Here is a 16,356-nt window from a genome sequence, read left to right as displayed (position 1 = left end):
TTTTGTGTCTCTCCAGTATTTAGTGTTGTGAGGGGTTTTTTGTGGCACAGCTCCTCCTGTTTGTGGAAGGAGACAAGCCAAGAAGAGTGCCTTCCTTCTACAGAAAAAGATATTACTGAAGAGAGCACAGTTGAAAGCAAGAGGATATATAGCTTGGAAAGCAGATAGCAGATGTTGTTGTTAAAACATGGATGTGGTGTAAAAGGTGTTTATATGTTAATTAAAAATACCAAGCAATCTTAGCATAGCTAGAATCTCTGAAGATTTTCATCATAGAATCATGGAATATGCTGAGTTGGAAGGGACCCATCAGGGTCATCGAGTCCAACTCCTGTGCCTGCACAGGACACTCCAAGAGTCACACCATGTGCCTGAGAGCATTGTCCAAATGCTTGAACTCTACCAGGCTTGGTGCTGTGGCCACTTCCAGGGGGAGCCTTTCCAGTGCCCAGCCACCTTCTGGGTGAAAACCTTTTCCCTGATATCCAACCTAAACCTCCCCTGACTCAGTTTCATGCCGTTTCCTCGAGTCCTGTCACTGGTCACAAGAGTGAAGAGATTGATACTTGCCCGTCCACTACCCCTTGTGAGGAAGTTGTAACTGCAGTGAGGTCTGGCCTCAGTATCCTCTTCTCCAGGCTGACCAGACCAAGGTGACCTCAGCTACTCCTCATAAGGCTTCCCCTTCATCCTTGTGGCCCTCCTCTGAATGCTCTCTAATAGTTTGATGTCTTTTTTATATTGTGATTTTAGCAAATCTAAGTATTTATGTTTGCATATATCTGAAACAAGGATAAAGAAATCCTGTCACCCTTGCGTCATCAAGATGGTTTTCTTTCTCAGAATCAGCAGTTAGCTGCTCAGAGGAGATAGTTCAGTGCAGTCACATGTCAAGCAGCTTCATGGCCAAGTTGGTGGGTGAAACACTGTTTTTCTCCCCAAACCCCATTTTATTAACTCAGTTTAGAGCTTAAAAGAGATGCTGTGAGATGAGTGTGGACTTGAGTTTGATAGCTGTAGTAGATGTCAGTCCACATCATTAAACAGCTGCTTTTGCAATTAGGTTCACTGACCTCTGATGAGACCAGCTAATCCTGCAGAAAATGAATTAGCTTGTTGCTAAACTTTATGTCTTAGACCTAAAAAGCAGCTCTCCTGTGTCAAATTGTATATGCTGTATAGGATCAAGATACATTTAAATTTTGGCCCGTATGCCAGACTTAGACTGAAATTGCATAGATTAATGTAACAAATCAATATGACTAGCCAGAAATCAGATTGACTGAAATAGATTCATGATGAATCATATTTTAACATTGATTTTAATAAAAAGAATTTTTTTTATTGATTAATGGCCTTGTGATTAATTTCATGAAACCTGTTTGCCAGACATCATGTGGTAGAGGCCAAAGAACTCAAAAAGAAGTGGAGAGAGGAGAAAAAGAAGTATTGAGTTCTTAAAATTCTAGCTGAATATTGATATGCTCAGCCTTCCCAAAATGGTATATACTGATTTTCTTTTTTTTTTTTTTTTCACAAGCCATAACTTGATCCTTCATACCTCGTTAATATTGTAGAGGAAGCAAAGTTTCCTTCAGCATTTTTTAGGAAGGATGTCGTCAAACTTCTATGCTAAAAAGTTACTGGCTAACAGGGTTTTTTAAAAACATTCTAAGGTCTGTGTCTGCCAGCTAATCATGTTATATTTTACCAATAAATTTGCTTTAATATTATTTTTATATACTGGAAATTTAAGTATCTTTTATTGTAAGCTTTAATTCATTGACCAAACCTTTAGTTAATGTTAACTGGGATACTTTCAGATTTCTGTAGCAGTTCAGTTCACCCCTGCAGGAAAGGAAGTCTTAGGTGACAGCTTTGGCCACTTTTCTTTATTCTTTCACCTTGGTAAGTTGTCTTTATTTGCATCTTTGGAATTGAACAGAGATGAACAAGTCTCCTTTGTGGTACAAATAATGATTAAAGTATCTTTGAACTTAGCGTGAAACATAATTACCACAACAAAGATATATATGGAATTCTAAGGGCCAGAACTACGGATTACTATTAAAGAAAAGTGTCTTCTCTGGTAAATGGGCTATTTGGTAAAGGATGAAAGACTATGATTCCTTGTAGTGCCACCCTCTTGTTCCATAGCAATTGACTGGGCTGCATTCTAGCAATTTATGACTGCAAGTTTTTTCAGTCTTCTATGAGGGAAACATTTTGAAACATGCAATATTAATCACAGTGACCCAGAGTTGGTACCTATTTCACTGCATTGTGAGGAAACCTGAATGTTCATTGTACATGTACCACATGTGAAAAAAAAAAAAAAAAGTTGGGGTTTGCAATTCTCTGGGTTTGAAGAGAGTAGCTCGGGTCACAAATTGACGTGGAATAGAAGTAGAACAAACAGCTGGGTGTGAGGATGTGTTTAGAAATGAGTACTTTGGTGACTGTTTCCCTTTCTGTGGGATTGTTCAGGTACAACTGGATTCATGCACTACCTCATTCCTGCCGCAGATAATGAACGTAGATGTTTATGCTGCCATATGTTTTTATCTTGCAGGTTGAATTTGAGTGGCTTAGGCAGTTTTGGTTCCAAGGCAAGAGGTATTTGAAGTGCACTGATTGGTGGCTTAAGCCTATGGCTAAATTGGAAGAATTTTGGAGAAAAATGGAGATTATGGTAAGTACTAGTTTTAAAGTCTAAAGCCTCTAGGGCTTAATTCTGAGAGCACTCACAATTATGTTTTTAATTGTACTGTAGTAATGGGTTTTAAACTTTATTCAGAACATATGAGAAACAGAATCATTGTCAGCCTTATACTGTCTCCTCTCACTTTTATCCCCCAGTAGCCAGAAAAAATGTGAATGAAATCAAATCCAAACCCCCAAGATTTTAGTTATTTCCTGACTTTGCTTGTTTTTAAGGTTTGACAGTCTCATAAGCTGACAGTCATATGTTACATCACACAAACTGGTACATGAAACTACATTGTCTACTTCTTTGTACGACACCCAGATAGACAACTCTGCCAGTGACAACAATGGCAAATGCATCAGAGGAAAGTTGAGAATAGGATTGGTCATCTGGAGGTCTGTACCTGCACACCACAGCTAGAACCAACAAGAGGAAAGTAGTTTTAAGAATAATTGTAATAATGATTCTTGTGTACTTGAATGTACATCCTGCTTTCCTTGAACAGGGACTCGGTGCCAACATTGCCTGTTTGGACAGCTGCTGCTGCTGTCTAGGTAGAGATTCAGTGGGGACACTGTGCTGTCAGAGTTCTGGGAGCAGTGGTCTGCTGCTGGATTTGTGCTCAGAAGGAACTATATGGGCAGATGTCTCCTGCTCATCTCCATGTTTCTGTCGGGAAGTTGCTTCTCGATCACTTCTGCTGGTCACAGCATAAAAACTCGATTTGCCTGTAGTGAACTTGGAAAAGTTTGTAATATTGCTGGTGATGCTGAGCAGAGGTGTGTTTGAATCTCTGGAGATGTGGTGCAGCAAGAACATAATCTTGAGTCTCAAGGGAAATGTTGTGACTAACTAAGCTGCTCAAATGTATTGTAAGCTTCTCCAGCAGTGGCATGCTCCAGATGTGGAAAAATGTCTGGAAAAGTGGAACTTTCAATTGTGAAATCTGTTGTCACAGGGAATCAGTGAACACTGAATTTTCCTACAAAAGGAGAAAAAGTATTTATAACTTGTTTATGTGGGTTTTTTTCCCCTCATTTTTGTGTTCTTTTGTTCTCACAGTCTTGAATGACCTTTCTAATTTAAAAAAATCTTTTGGTTTGTTTTTCTTTCAAATGACAACTTACTCACTTGTAACACAGGCTTAGATGAGGTAGAGACAAGAATGTTTGATATTTTATATGCATTGTGTGTTGAGAACATGGAAAAACAGCAAACTCTGGAGCTCTCAAGGGTTAGGTTTTCTGCAATTGGTGTGACATTGCCAGGTGTCTCTAATTAGAAACATGGTGGCGTCAGTGTATCTCCTTTCAACAGGCCTCAGGATGATATTTATCAGCAAACTGAAGGTTGGGCCAGAACAGAAGCTGCTTCTAATTTAAATTTTAAAAATTGCTCTAATGTTTTATGACTTATAACATATTACTCACAATTAATTTTAGCTATTGAAGGAGACAGAAGAGAATGTTAATTGAGAATGTCTGTTTTGTTGAGTCTCTAAGTAAATTTGATGCTTACTGTATTTGGGACTTGGAGGTGGGGTGGTTTTTTTTGGATTTAACCTACATTTTGTCCTATGGTGTTCCACAAGGTGACAGTAGGGGACAATGTTGAGCCGCAGTTTCAATGCAGCAGCAGGAACGGCCTGAATAAAAATACATCGAAATGTGGCATTAACATCAAGAATTATCCCTGTTGCTTCAAGTTAGCTGTAATCTCTAAGATTCCATAACACAGGAAATCAATTGCGGGTTAACAAATTCAACAGCAATTTAACATAAAAAGTGCAGTGTTTTGGTGCATGCTTAGCTTCCACAGCTAAGTTAAATCAAAAGGGTATTTTTGAAGGTACCCTGTCGTCTGCAGTTGATGTTTTTTCTCCAAATTTATAATTTTAGCTGGATGATTGTTAAAAAAAATGAATCACGTAATATGCTAAAAGTAAAAATGTTTTAGAATTGTTGATCTAGTTTTGGAAGAAGTTTTCTGGTTAAAAGGAATTATTTCTTAAAAGAAAATATTTCAGCACTGTATTTTTCTTTTGTGTGCGGGCTGAACAATTCTTCACTTAGTCTTCTTATATGTGTGTCTAGAGTGATACAAAATTCAGTCTTGGGGTCCCCATATGCTTTTTTTTTAGTTTTCCCCCTTGTTTATTAAAGCAGCTATAAAGAAGGAAAGAAAGTTTCCAAAATTATCTCTGATGCTATTAATTGTAATTACTCCTCTGTCGCATCAGAATATGATATTGCAGGAAGTTTAGCCCAGTGCCTTCAGACCTGTGGGCTTTATTTAATATTTCTGTACGTTATAGCAAGCACACAGTTTTATCATAATGTTTATTCCTGGCATTTCTTTCCCTGAGGATAGTTTTACTTAGAGCTCACTCTTGTGATGTAAATGTTAAACCTTTCATTTGAATGACATTCTGATAAAACATCACATTTCCCACAATATTACCTCATGAATTTATGAGCCATTAAATCCAAAGCAGTTTAACCAATCTTCTCTTTTTTTTCCCCCCTCCCTTGAAAATATGAAGGCTATTCATATGTTTGAGAGGTTTTTTTTAAAAGTCATCCAAGATTAACACATTATCACCTGCAACATCAGGATAAATGCTTGCTGAATTCAAAGGGAGAGTTACCATTTGAAAAAAAGACAGTACAAGCTTTGCTTTCTGGGTAAAGAGAAGTCTGAAAAGCTGAAATCTCATGTGATGTGAGCAACTCTTGCTGTAGCTGTTCTGAGATTCAGTGGAGAGACAATTTGTCTCTCAGGGTCTGATATCATGCAAACCTTGCAATCTGACATTTATTTTAGCTATGAAAATCTTTAACCACCATACCATATCTGTAAGAACTGCAGAAGTCCTACAGTCTTTTTGTTTGTTTATTTAGTTTTAGGTTGATTCATGTTAGAAAAGTAAAATGTAAATCAGTGAAATGTTTTTTGTTTGTGGAATGAAAAGTAAATGTATATGGTTACATTACTTACATATTGAATTTTTAAAGGCTTTTTTTAACAAATCTAGTATTCCTTAAAAAAAAAAAAGGACCCTTGCAGTGCTATATGGTGTGAATTGTATTTCCTGCTTTGACAGTCCATTTAGCAATGTAGCAATGTATTTATATGGCAGTTGGCCTTAATAACCTTTATTGACTTTAGTGGGTAAGAGCCAAGACTGGCATTATTAAAATGTATCAGTTTCATTGCAGTATAAAATCACAACATATATAATTATGCTAGGTAGGCTAGGCTCCATTTAATCCCACCTATTTATGCAAGAATTTGGCAAGACAAAAAAAAATTGTAGAACTGAAATGTAGAGAAAAGCATGAGTGATTTTGAGTTACATGTAACAGCACAACTGTTTGCCTACAGTAAAGGGTCTACTTAAAGGAATGAAACATAGATCTCAAGGTAGTGATTTCTTAATGGTATAACTGAAACACAAGTAATTGTTACACCATTTGTTTCACTTTTCGGCATCTTAAAATAGAGCTAATGAAAATGAAATGCAGCACAACTTTTAATTTGTAAATGTAGTGTAAAAGCAGAAGCATCTACATTCTGTGTAGTGATAATGACCAAGGTGGCATTTTATGCAAACTGGTATCTTTCTGCACAACTTTCACCTTGATTTGTAAAACTTTTTTAAGAACTATATTTAGTCGTGTTATTACTATGTTTATTCTCAACAACATGCTTTTATCACTTTATACAACTGAATTGAAATCAGAGAGCAAGGCTGTTTTCTTGTGAAATTATTTTTCTTTCCTTTTTGAGTACTATTTCATTATTTACTACTATTGCTACATATGAAGTATGTCATAGTTTCAGCTGTAAGCCACTATTGTCAGGGGCTTACAGCCTGACAGTTAGAATTGAGTCTAGGCTGAAACTTGAGCTACAAAATCTCAGCCCAGAGCCATTTTTTTTTCCAAATTAAAGCAAGGGTTTAAATATGTATTTAAATCAAAAGTATTTCAGTTCCCGGATAACCATGAAAAGCTTTAAGACAAAATATGCTTTTACAAGGAATTCTCCCAGCTTTTGTAGGCTTTGGCACTTTAAACAACTAACCAATTATTTAAAAAAAAATAGATAATGGGATCACAAACAGGCTGGTTGGTTGTTTAGCTTCTTTCAGAAAATACATAGCTACTTAACTGACATTTCAATTGGTTTGACCTTGTCAGCCAAAATTCAAGGAACTCTGAGGTATTATTTTAATTTGTCTTTTAGTTTTCCCATTGTACTTAGATATTGCAGTGTCACACTTTATTGGAGGGCCATGTGGCAATGGGTGATCGTATTTACCTAATGAACTGTGAAATGTAGGTACAACATGGCAGCTCGAAGACCCAAATTTTAGCCATATTTCTTGTCTTTTGGGGCTCTCCTTATCTGTTTAGTCCAGATCCTTTAAATAAATGTATTTTGGCAGGTTATATTTTGTGAACACTGGGAGTCAGATGTTTCTGGAAATGTACCTTTTATCTTAAACAATAACAACAACGAAACCTGATCCTGAAGACTTATTTTTCCTTTTTTTTTCTTTTTCTGGCACTAATTTCCTTGACCCCAATATTTTTAGCTGTCACAAATAGGGGAAAGGATTCAGCATTGTCTGTAGTAGAATCACTGACAATCTGTAAAAAGAAAAAAAAAAGTTATATTGCACATCTTTGAGAAAAAAATTATTTACAATTCTGAGGGAATTCAGACTTAAGCTTCCAAAACAACGTGTGTGCTGAAAGCACAAAAGGCTGTGTTTATGATTCTCTTTGAAGTGTTTCTGCAACAGGATAAGGAAAATTTTAGAAACTGTCTGATAGTGTTCAGGGTAAATACTTAAACCCCTTTAGAGAATTTCACACACAGATACTGTGCAGCAGAAAAAAGGATACTTATGTTTCCTAAAGCTGCTACAGCCTACAGCTTTGTACTTAAAGACAGAGGTGTTGAATAGAATTCTTCTGAGGATACATCCAGTGACAATATCTACAGGAACATCAGAGCAAACCAGTGGATAGTACTTTCTATTTTTAACCCTTATGTGAGCTGGTTGAGATCTAAGCTGCGTTGATATGAACCACTGTAACATTTCTGTTATAAACTGGAACTGTTCAAAGGGCAGTCTTCCCACTCGTGCAGCATACTGGGAAAATCACATTGAAAACATTAAGGTTATAATGTAAATTGGCATAAGCCAGGGAAAGTTTGGGACAGTTTCTGTCCTGTGGGACAGTGAGATGCATTTCTGGCAGTACAAATGGGGGGGCCATGGGTGGGTTGTGCAGTTGTGCCTGTCGTGTGCCTGCACCAGATGGGGCAAGGGCTGGATGTGCTGTCCTGCTTCTGGCTTCCTCTCCAGGTGGATTTGCCTCTGAGTTACAAGTCTGACATTTGTAGGTGTTCTTGTGCACACAACTGGATCTTGGTGGGCTTCAGTTTTGGATAGCTAGAATTCCATTGCCCTGTGCTTCTTACTGTAACAGGGCTTCTTTCTGTTGCCTTCACTGTATTTTTGTACTCTTGGATGTATACAATTGTGTGTAGTAAATACATGTAAAATGTGATGAGCTCTGTGTTAGTATTTAAGACATAAATGCATAAACCACGATTAGCAGAAATCAAAGCTGTGCACATTGGTTATTCCACAATCTTGTATCTGAACTGTGTAAATGGATTTCTGTGTCTGAGCTGAGCAGTGTGGCTTAAACAGGATTCTCCATCACATGTTGGAAGTTTTTCCACAGTGGACAGACCAATAGAGCTGATGTATAGTGTGACTGTATGTGTATGTGCATGCTTTACACACAAATACATACTCAACCATATTGGGGATTTTAACCACAATGATCTTCTAATTAACTTCCTTATGTAACTTCTGATTCATATACACTTATGTTTAGTGAAAAGGCATTTATAGGGCATGAGCACTGGGGGTGACTGCTTTCAGTTTTGTGCAGCAGGAGAAATATAGAAAAAGAGTTTAGAGAGCATTGGACTACATTTGGCAGTTCTGCAGTTGCCCAGGGTCTGGCAGGGAGAGAAAACCTGCCTGAGATCATGGTTCCTGCTGCATCCTTGTGAATCCAGTGTCAGCCCTGGAAGGATATTTTAGAACCTGGTTTTGCTGCCCTTTTATTGTTGATGGGAACTGTGTGGCTGGGTTTCAGTGAAAGCTGAATCCGTCTGGTAGGGCTAGTGGAGATTGTGTAAAACTGTACTGTTTCCACCATTGTTCCCCCAGAACCTTGGGTGGACATACACTAGAATAATAAAAGACCTTTCTATCAATGGTATGTTTATCAAGGCTTATTAATTGCTGTGGAAATAATGACATAGTAGTATTGTAGTAGTATTTTACTGGTCTAATTATTCTTTGCAAAGTCAGGCTGGATGGAGCTCTGAGCAACCTGGTCTAGTGGAAGGTGTCCCTGCCCATGGCAGGGGACTGAAACAAGATGATCTTCAAGGTATCTTCCAACCCGGGCCATTCTGTGATTCTGTGATACGGTTCTGTGTTCTTAGAAATCTATTTCCTAGTAGAAAAATGGAATGAAAGGCTGTATTTGAACGTTCAGTATAACATTTCTTGAAAAGAAATTAATCTGTTTTTAGAATTTGTGTATGTTATATATAAATTGATTATTATTACCAATATTTAAAATTATTTCTAGTTCTTATTTATGCAATCATGAAGTGATTATGGATTTGTATCTGTATACATATGTTTATGGACAGGCTACACAGAAAAAAATAATATGGTTTGGTATTAAAACTGTGTATTACAGTGGTTTGACATGAAGAATTTGTGATTGCTATAAACTAGGGGAAGTTGTGATTTTTAATGAAAGTGAAAGCAAATGGCAGTATGACTAAAATGTCACCATCTACATTGCTGTAATTTTTTTTTTTTTTTTTTAGTACAGCTAGTGTTGCTAAACATGGTTTTATTGGTATTCGTATTTTAGGGGCTCTGTAACCACTATAAAATAGAATACAGCTGTTTTACTTTCCAAATAGCTTTGGTAGGCAAAGGAGGTGATGTCTTCTGAAAAGCTGCTGTTGCTGCACTGATACCTTTTCTTTCCTATCTGATCATCAGTCCTTCTAATTCCTAACAAGATCACGGGTGAATAGAGTTTTTGCAGTGTGTTCTTTGACATTACTGAACATAACATAAAGAAATAAAACTTGGCTTCAGAACTTGCCATGGAGAGCATTATGCTCTGATGGATTACGTGCTAATTCTTTCACTGACCCTCTGTTTAACTTTTGCAAGTAACTTAGGTGTGGTTTTCAAAAACTATTGGCTATGTCCTAGGGAGAGAACATCCTGCGTTTGAAGGAACCCAACAAATTTCTGCCTCTCCCACCCATGACTGAAAACTGTAGAATTTGGACCACATATAAGTTTTTTTTTTTCTTTTCGGATGGGAAAGTTGTATCTGTTTAAGAACAACAGCAAGAGCTTACTGTGTTTTGGCTGACCTAGACTGTCTCCTGGCAGTTCCCAGGTCTAGTTCTTTTGTGTGAATCTTTTTTGCATTTTCCGTTTGTCACTACACATGCTTCTGCTTAATAATCCTGAAGCTGTAGATATAATATAATGTTTACTGTTCTGCAGTAGAAAGATAATTACTGGCTTCCTCAAATGTCACAAATGAACATCAGATTTTGGCAGTTTTCCTTGGACTGCTAGTGAATTTGTAGTCTATATTAAATTCTCACAGCAGAGGCACTGATATAAAGTTTAAGTGTAACAAATCTAAATTATTCTTGTAAAACAATATGATTGTTTATCACAATTAGACTACTGGCATTTCTTTTCATAGGACTCATTTTGAATTTCTGTAATGTAGTAAAACAATTAAGGGAATGGTGAGAACAGGCCAGATTGTTGCTGGTGAATAGGAACGGCATCAGTGGAGCTGTGCTCAAGATGAATCCAACTTCGTGCTTAGCATACAGTGTTCTACAAAGTGCACTGTTAATAGGTGGGAACAGTGCATCAGTTAATGTTGTCTAGCTGCCTAGGGATCAATATAACTGTGTAATAAACTGAAGTGATTATTTTTATGTGTGTGTGTGTGTATGTATGCATATATACACTGCTAATAATTATATTTTAGCTCTATCTTCAAGCTGTGTCCTACATGCTAATGGATTAAAGCCTCACCAGCTAGCTAGAAGGTCAATTTTTTTGTGATGTTGTGGTGGGACTCAGCTTGGATAACTGAATTATAAGAGGGTTTTTTGTAATTCAGACACACGTCAGAGTAAGTTAACTCATTGTCATCCTTTTGGTCTCATATTCTGTCCAATGTCATGCTTCCATTTCATGAAAAATCATCTGCAGTAATAGGACCACAAAATTCACTCCCTTGCTCAAAACTAATGATTGGTTGTGTTGCTGATGGATGATAGAAATTATTTTTAGATTAACCTGTACAAACCAATTTATGCTGATGCTGTGTAGTATCGAAGTACACAAAGGTTGTACTTTCCAGATTTCCTTGATATAATAAAGTATCTGAAAGTCTTTCAGCAGCAGAGCTTTACATTTCTATCTTTTCCTCTGGGGAAGAGGAAAGAGCACCATGGTGTTGCATGTCCAATGGTAATACATTTATTCCCTAGGAAGCAGGGATGAGGTAAGATGAAATTAGTTCTGTATTGCATTTATGTAGAGGCTCCATGCAAAAGCCAGTACAAGTCCTGTCTGGGTCTTAGTCTGAAATCTTATGATGCCTCTGAAAGGCTTCAAAATATACTGAATTAGGATTATTACTATAATAATAAGACTTTTAATAATATTTTTAATAATAATAATATAATAAGACTTTTAAAAGTCTTCTGTAGTTAGTGTGTTCATTATTGCAACCTTACAGGGACTGGCATTGTCTCTCAGAGGGATGACAATAGAGAAAGGAGAGGTTGCCAGGCAGGTACGATTGTACAGTCAAGGCTCTTCATTTTTTCCCTTACTGATCTTTTGTTGGTTTTCATGTAGAATATACTTGATACACAATTTTATAAAACATTTATACATTCATGGGTCAATTCCACTGGGGGTTGTTGTGCTAAAGGAATTGTGAATTTGCAGTATCCATAATTAGGAATCTACTGGGGAGGAGAAAAGATGGGTAAGACAACAGAGGAACTAGTCTTGAAAACTCTTTAAAATTTGAAAAAATACTGAAAAAAACAAAGAAGTCCCACTGGTTTATTCAAGAAATCCTCCTGTTAAACAACTTGATAACAGGACTGTTTTTTCAACTTTTTTTTTTGCTTTTCATCTTCTACATTTTCTTCTTAAATGTAAAATACTGTAATTGAATAACAGCATTAGCTGGCTTTTCCCAACAAAACAGCAGATTTAGGCTCTTTGCTGCTAGTTTCAAAAGTAATATATATGGAGAGAGAGCGCGAAGACAAAAATTGAGCACATAGATGTATAATCCCGAAGGAATAAACTGACTTCTGCTAGACAAGCTGAAAGCTGATTAAAATATTTTTCATCCTTTGGGTATGCAACAGCTTTTGATGATGGAGAGTGTATTAATATTCAGCTTAGCTGCTTGTCGACACTTCAGACAGGTCCCAGGAAAGACTCTGATACTGACCAGGTTTTCTCACTCTGCCAGAAATCTTCATGAGACACAGAGCAGCAGCCTTGTAGCAGCAAAAGCTGAGATAAGAATACTGCTATTTAGCCGTGTCTTTATTTTAGAAATTGCTTTTATACATTTTGAAACAGCTGAAAATTTTAGAGAATTCTTTTAATGATACAAACTCATTTAAATGCAACAAAGGACAAAGATTATTCTTAATTGTTTTAAAATAAAGCTGCTGTAATCTATTCAGTTTTCAGTTCACTTGTCCGAGTTGTTTGTAAAGATGCAAAGATGCCAGTAATAATGTCAAGATTGACACTGATCAGAATTTTGGAGAGAATGTTCCTAGTTGAATTATTTTATACCAGTGAGATCCGAGGTGGTGTGGGGTACTGTTCTCTTAACTTTGTCTGATTTCTTGTAATGTAATACCTACCTTCCAGACAAGAATGAGATGTAAACAGCTGCTTTATCAGCTGATGCTTCTTCTGTTCTTTTGTTGACGTGCTGACATATAGGGTGTTTGTTTTTTCCCCTTCCACAGTGACTAAATATATACAGTATCTCTGGAAAACATGTCATACACTCTGTGAGGCGCCTTTAGGATGGCTCCAGGGCTAAATACTTCCTGTAATAGGTGAAAGAACATGGCTTAATCAGCTTAGTTAACTTAATTAAGCTGTGCTTTTTCTCATGGTGCAGTTTAAAAGTGTATTTCATTTAGAAACTGTATTTCATAGTTATGAAATGACTCAAGGTTGGAGAAGTTCTGTGGGATTCTATAGTGGGCTTGAAAAAGATGAAATTTGCTTGTTACTCTGCAATGGGAAGAAGTAAAGTGTTAAAAAAGTATTAAAGGAGTTTGTCCTTTTTACTGAAAATTTAAAGGAAAAACTCTAGTGCAGTTTAGGTTGTACAGGCTTCCCAAACTGAGAAAGTCTACTCTTCTTTTTTTTCCCCATCTAATTTTAATATTTTTATACATGTGAAGAGCTGTCTGTGTTCATCCCAACCTTGCCTTGCCTGCTCCCAGATGCATCATCATGTTCTGTGACACTGCATTCTTACAGAGCATGGTGTGGTTTTGAGGATGTGGATTTTTTCTCCCCTGATGTCTGGGTCTCAGCAGAAAATATTATTACAAAAGAAACTAATTTGAACTCAGTTGTTCTTTCTTGAGATGAGTTGTTCTTTATATTCTTCATGAGGTACTCCAAGGAAAAGGTCTGGTTTACCTCTTGGGGAAATGTTGGGATACTGGTCCTTGTGGAACCCTCCTGTCTGGGAGGGGAGAGGATGAGATTGATTAGCAGGGCACAGACACAGCTGGAAACAATAAGTGCTGAGCAAGTTCTACTTCCCATCTCATTTGCTTCATCTGGCTTCTTAATGTTTACATGTTTAGTTACCTCTCCAGGTGTTTGAAGGAGTACAGGGTGGGGATAAAAAGCAAGCAGGGCAGCAGAATGCAGGTTGCAGTTAGCCATGGGGAGAGTGGCAGCAGGTGCCAGTAGCCAGTGAAAATATGAGGAGGGTTAGGAGCTGTTCTGCTGGTGAATAACAGGACTAAAAGCAAGGTGAGAAAGGACTTATGGAACAGGAGTTTGGAGAGAATGTGGTAGTGGTTGGAAAACTTGAAATGGGGTGTGTAAGTGGAATGGAACCTTCGGGTACAGTGGGAATAGAAGACAAGCTTGGCAGGAAAAACTTTGGAGATTGAGAAAGTGTAGCAAAAGATGGCAAAGGCTCTCAGGCAAAAAGGGATGGTTTGAGAGAAAATAGAATGGAGAAGCTTTGCAAGGGGGGAAGTGGTTATGGGGAAGATGGCAGGAGGTGTGGTAGTTGTGTGTCTCCTTCAAAGCTGAATATTGTGCGTAGCAATTTCTTTGATTTGGTTTTTTCCATACCTTTAAAAAAGTAGTGTTTTGATAGAATTATCTTCATTGATGACTCTGTGCAGTAATACTACTACATTTAATATGGTACTGGGTTATAATACAGAACCAAATAAGGGAGAAATAGTCTTTGTTTAAGCAAAAAGTAATTACGTTGAATGTAGAAAACTGCTTAAAGTATGTTGGAATGTGTTTGCTCTTAATTCAATGAACATAAAATTATTCAGAAAAAAATCAGGGAGATTATATATGCAGAGATTTTTAACAATTTTAAAAATGCATATAACGGTTTAGATATGTGAATTATTTGTTGTGTGTTTATATAGCTCATGAGCACTTACATATACCTATATATGTACATAGAGCCATGGGTACATGTAGAGGGAAAGAGATGTACCTGTTTAAGTACTGAGCTGTTCTCTGTGATGCTTGAAGTTGCAGAATCTTACTGAACTGATACAATATGTTAGTTTCTCATATTAGTACTTCTCATCCCACTACTTGGGCATTTTAGACTTCAGTGTTTCTTCATTGTATGGGGTGTTAGAATTTCCTGATGACTGATTATGTTATTTATAATACAGAGGGTGTTAATCCTTTGGTGATTAACACTCTATTTGAATTACCAGAGGTCAAAGGTACAGTCTTTTATTTGAGGCTGTTTTGGGGTTTTTTTCAGTATTTCTTCCTTTGGTATTTTTTTTCCAAAAGGTTTTTTCATTGTCTGTTTTATCAGAATATTATTTTACGACTGTTTGGGGTGGGGAGAGGAGTATGCTTCCTCCTTAGGGGCCCAAGTCTGTTGAAGCTGCAGGCTTTAGAACATAAATTCTCTTTGCAATGAATGGCCCCTCCAGAACTCCTCCATCTAAAAATAATGAAACTCTCATAACCAAAAGAAGCATAGTCAAAAGCAAGTGGAAGTAGGTATTCCCTACTTAGCCTGTGAAAGAGTAGATAACTACTTGTGTCTCATTCTAAGCCTTTTTGGAAATTTAATCTTATTAAAGATTATAATTAAGTGTGCATATATATAAACTCATATAAACACACACTTTATAAGGTATAAATATATATAGATGTTATTTCAGGTGATGTGGAGATGCTGCAGAGGTTCTTGTCCTGCTGCCAGCTGTATCCCAGTTACTGTGTTTTCAGAATTGAGGAGCTGTATTAAAAGCTTTCAGTTGTTTCAGAGGGTGTCACTGTGCAGAAGTTATCCGTGCTCTAATATTGCAGTCCTTTCTCTACCATGGAGTTTTTGTGTTTTTTTTCTGATCTGTGTTCCTTAAAGGGCTGGAGCTGGTGAGAGGGAGGCAGCAAAGGATTTTTGCTGTTTTGTTGTTCACACACTGTTGAGATTGTGTAACCATTCCCCAGCTCCAAGAGAATTCAGTTATGTGTCCAGGCTTTCTGAGTTTCTGCGTCCAACTGCAAATCCTTGCTGGTGACCTACAGCAGTTTCCAGTGTTTTCCAAAGTGTGCTGTAACATTGGCATTGCTCCCTCCTGTAAAGGTGACCATAATATATTCCTTGACTGCAAATGCTCAGATAGATGTTCCACCTGGAGGTTTTTTCATGCTGTGGTTGTTCTACCTCCTTCTTCAAATCTGGAAAAGTCTGGGCATGGTGGGAAAAAAAACCTGCAAGAGTTCCCTTACTGGCATTTTCCACTCCAAAACCTCACTGGTAGTACCTGAAATTGCTGGAAGGGAGTTACAGGACAATTACGTTGATGCACTGGAGCCCTCTGCAATGTTTAAGAGTCTCATACTGCAGAGAAGGTGGTCAAAGAGTAAAGAAAAAGCTGATGTGAAGCCAAAAAATGGAAGGAGAGCAGCTCATCTGGCTGGGTCAGTGTTTAGAGCTTGTAGATTGTGATATGTTCTCAGCTCAAATGATGCCAGCCTTGGAAGCTATAAAGAGATATGATAAGCTTCCTTCTGTGTTTTCTGATAGATGCATAACTGCTCCTGAGAGCATCAGAGTAGATGACCACGTGTTAACAGTGTATATTTTGCAGAGCTGGAACTTGAGTTCACTGATGTGTAAAAGCTCTGTTTTAACTCAGGTATGAGCTATGAGTTTAATGCCTGAGCTGCTGGATGAAGTCCTTCAATC

At 37.3% G+C, this 16,356-nt stretch overlaps 1 protein-coding gene across 5 annotated transcripts in view; it reads left to right on the top strand.

Moving 5' to 3' along the window:
• Positions 1 to 16,356, top strand: part of FTO (FTO, alpha-ketoglutarate dependent dioxygenase) — a 169,569-nt gene that overhangs the window by 65,439 nt on the left and 87,774 nt on the right. For all 5 annotated transcript variants that reach the window (XM_027646851.1, XM_027646848.1, XM_027646852.1 and 2 more), the window contains exon 7: positions 2,573 to 2,692. In XM_027646851.1, the coding sequence (XP_027502652.1) occupies positions 2,573 to 2,692 (120 nt within the window). The remainder of the gene's footprint in view (positions 1 to 2,572; positions 2,693 to 16,356) is intronic.

Source organism: Corapipo altera, unplaced genomic scaffold, assembly GCF_003945725.1.
Source record: "Corapipo altera isolate COAL_440 unplaced genomic scaffold, ASM394572v1 62, whole genome shotgun sequence".
Lineage (NCBI taxonomy): Eukaryota > Metazoa > Chordata > Aves > Passeriformes > Pipridae > Corapipo > Corapipo altera.
Note: the sequence above shows the minus strand (reverse complement) of the source record. Positions and strands in the feature narration are given on the sequence as shown.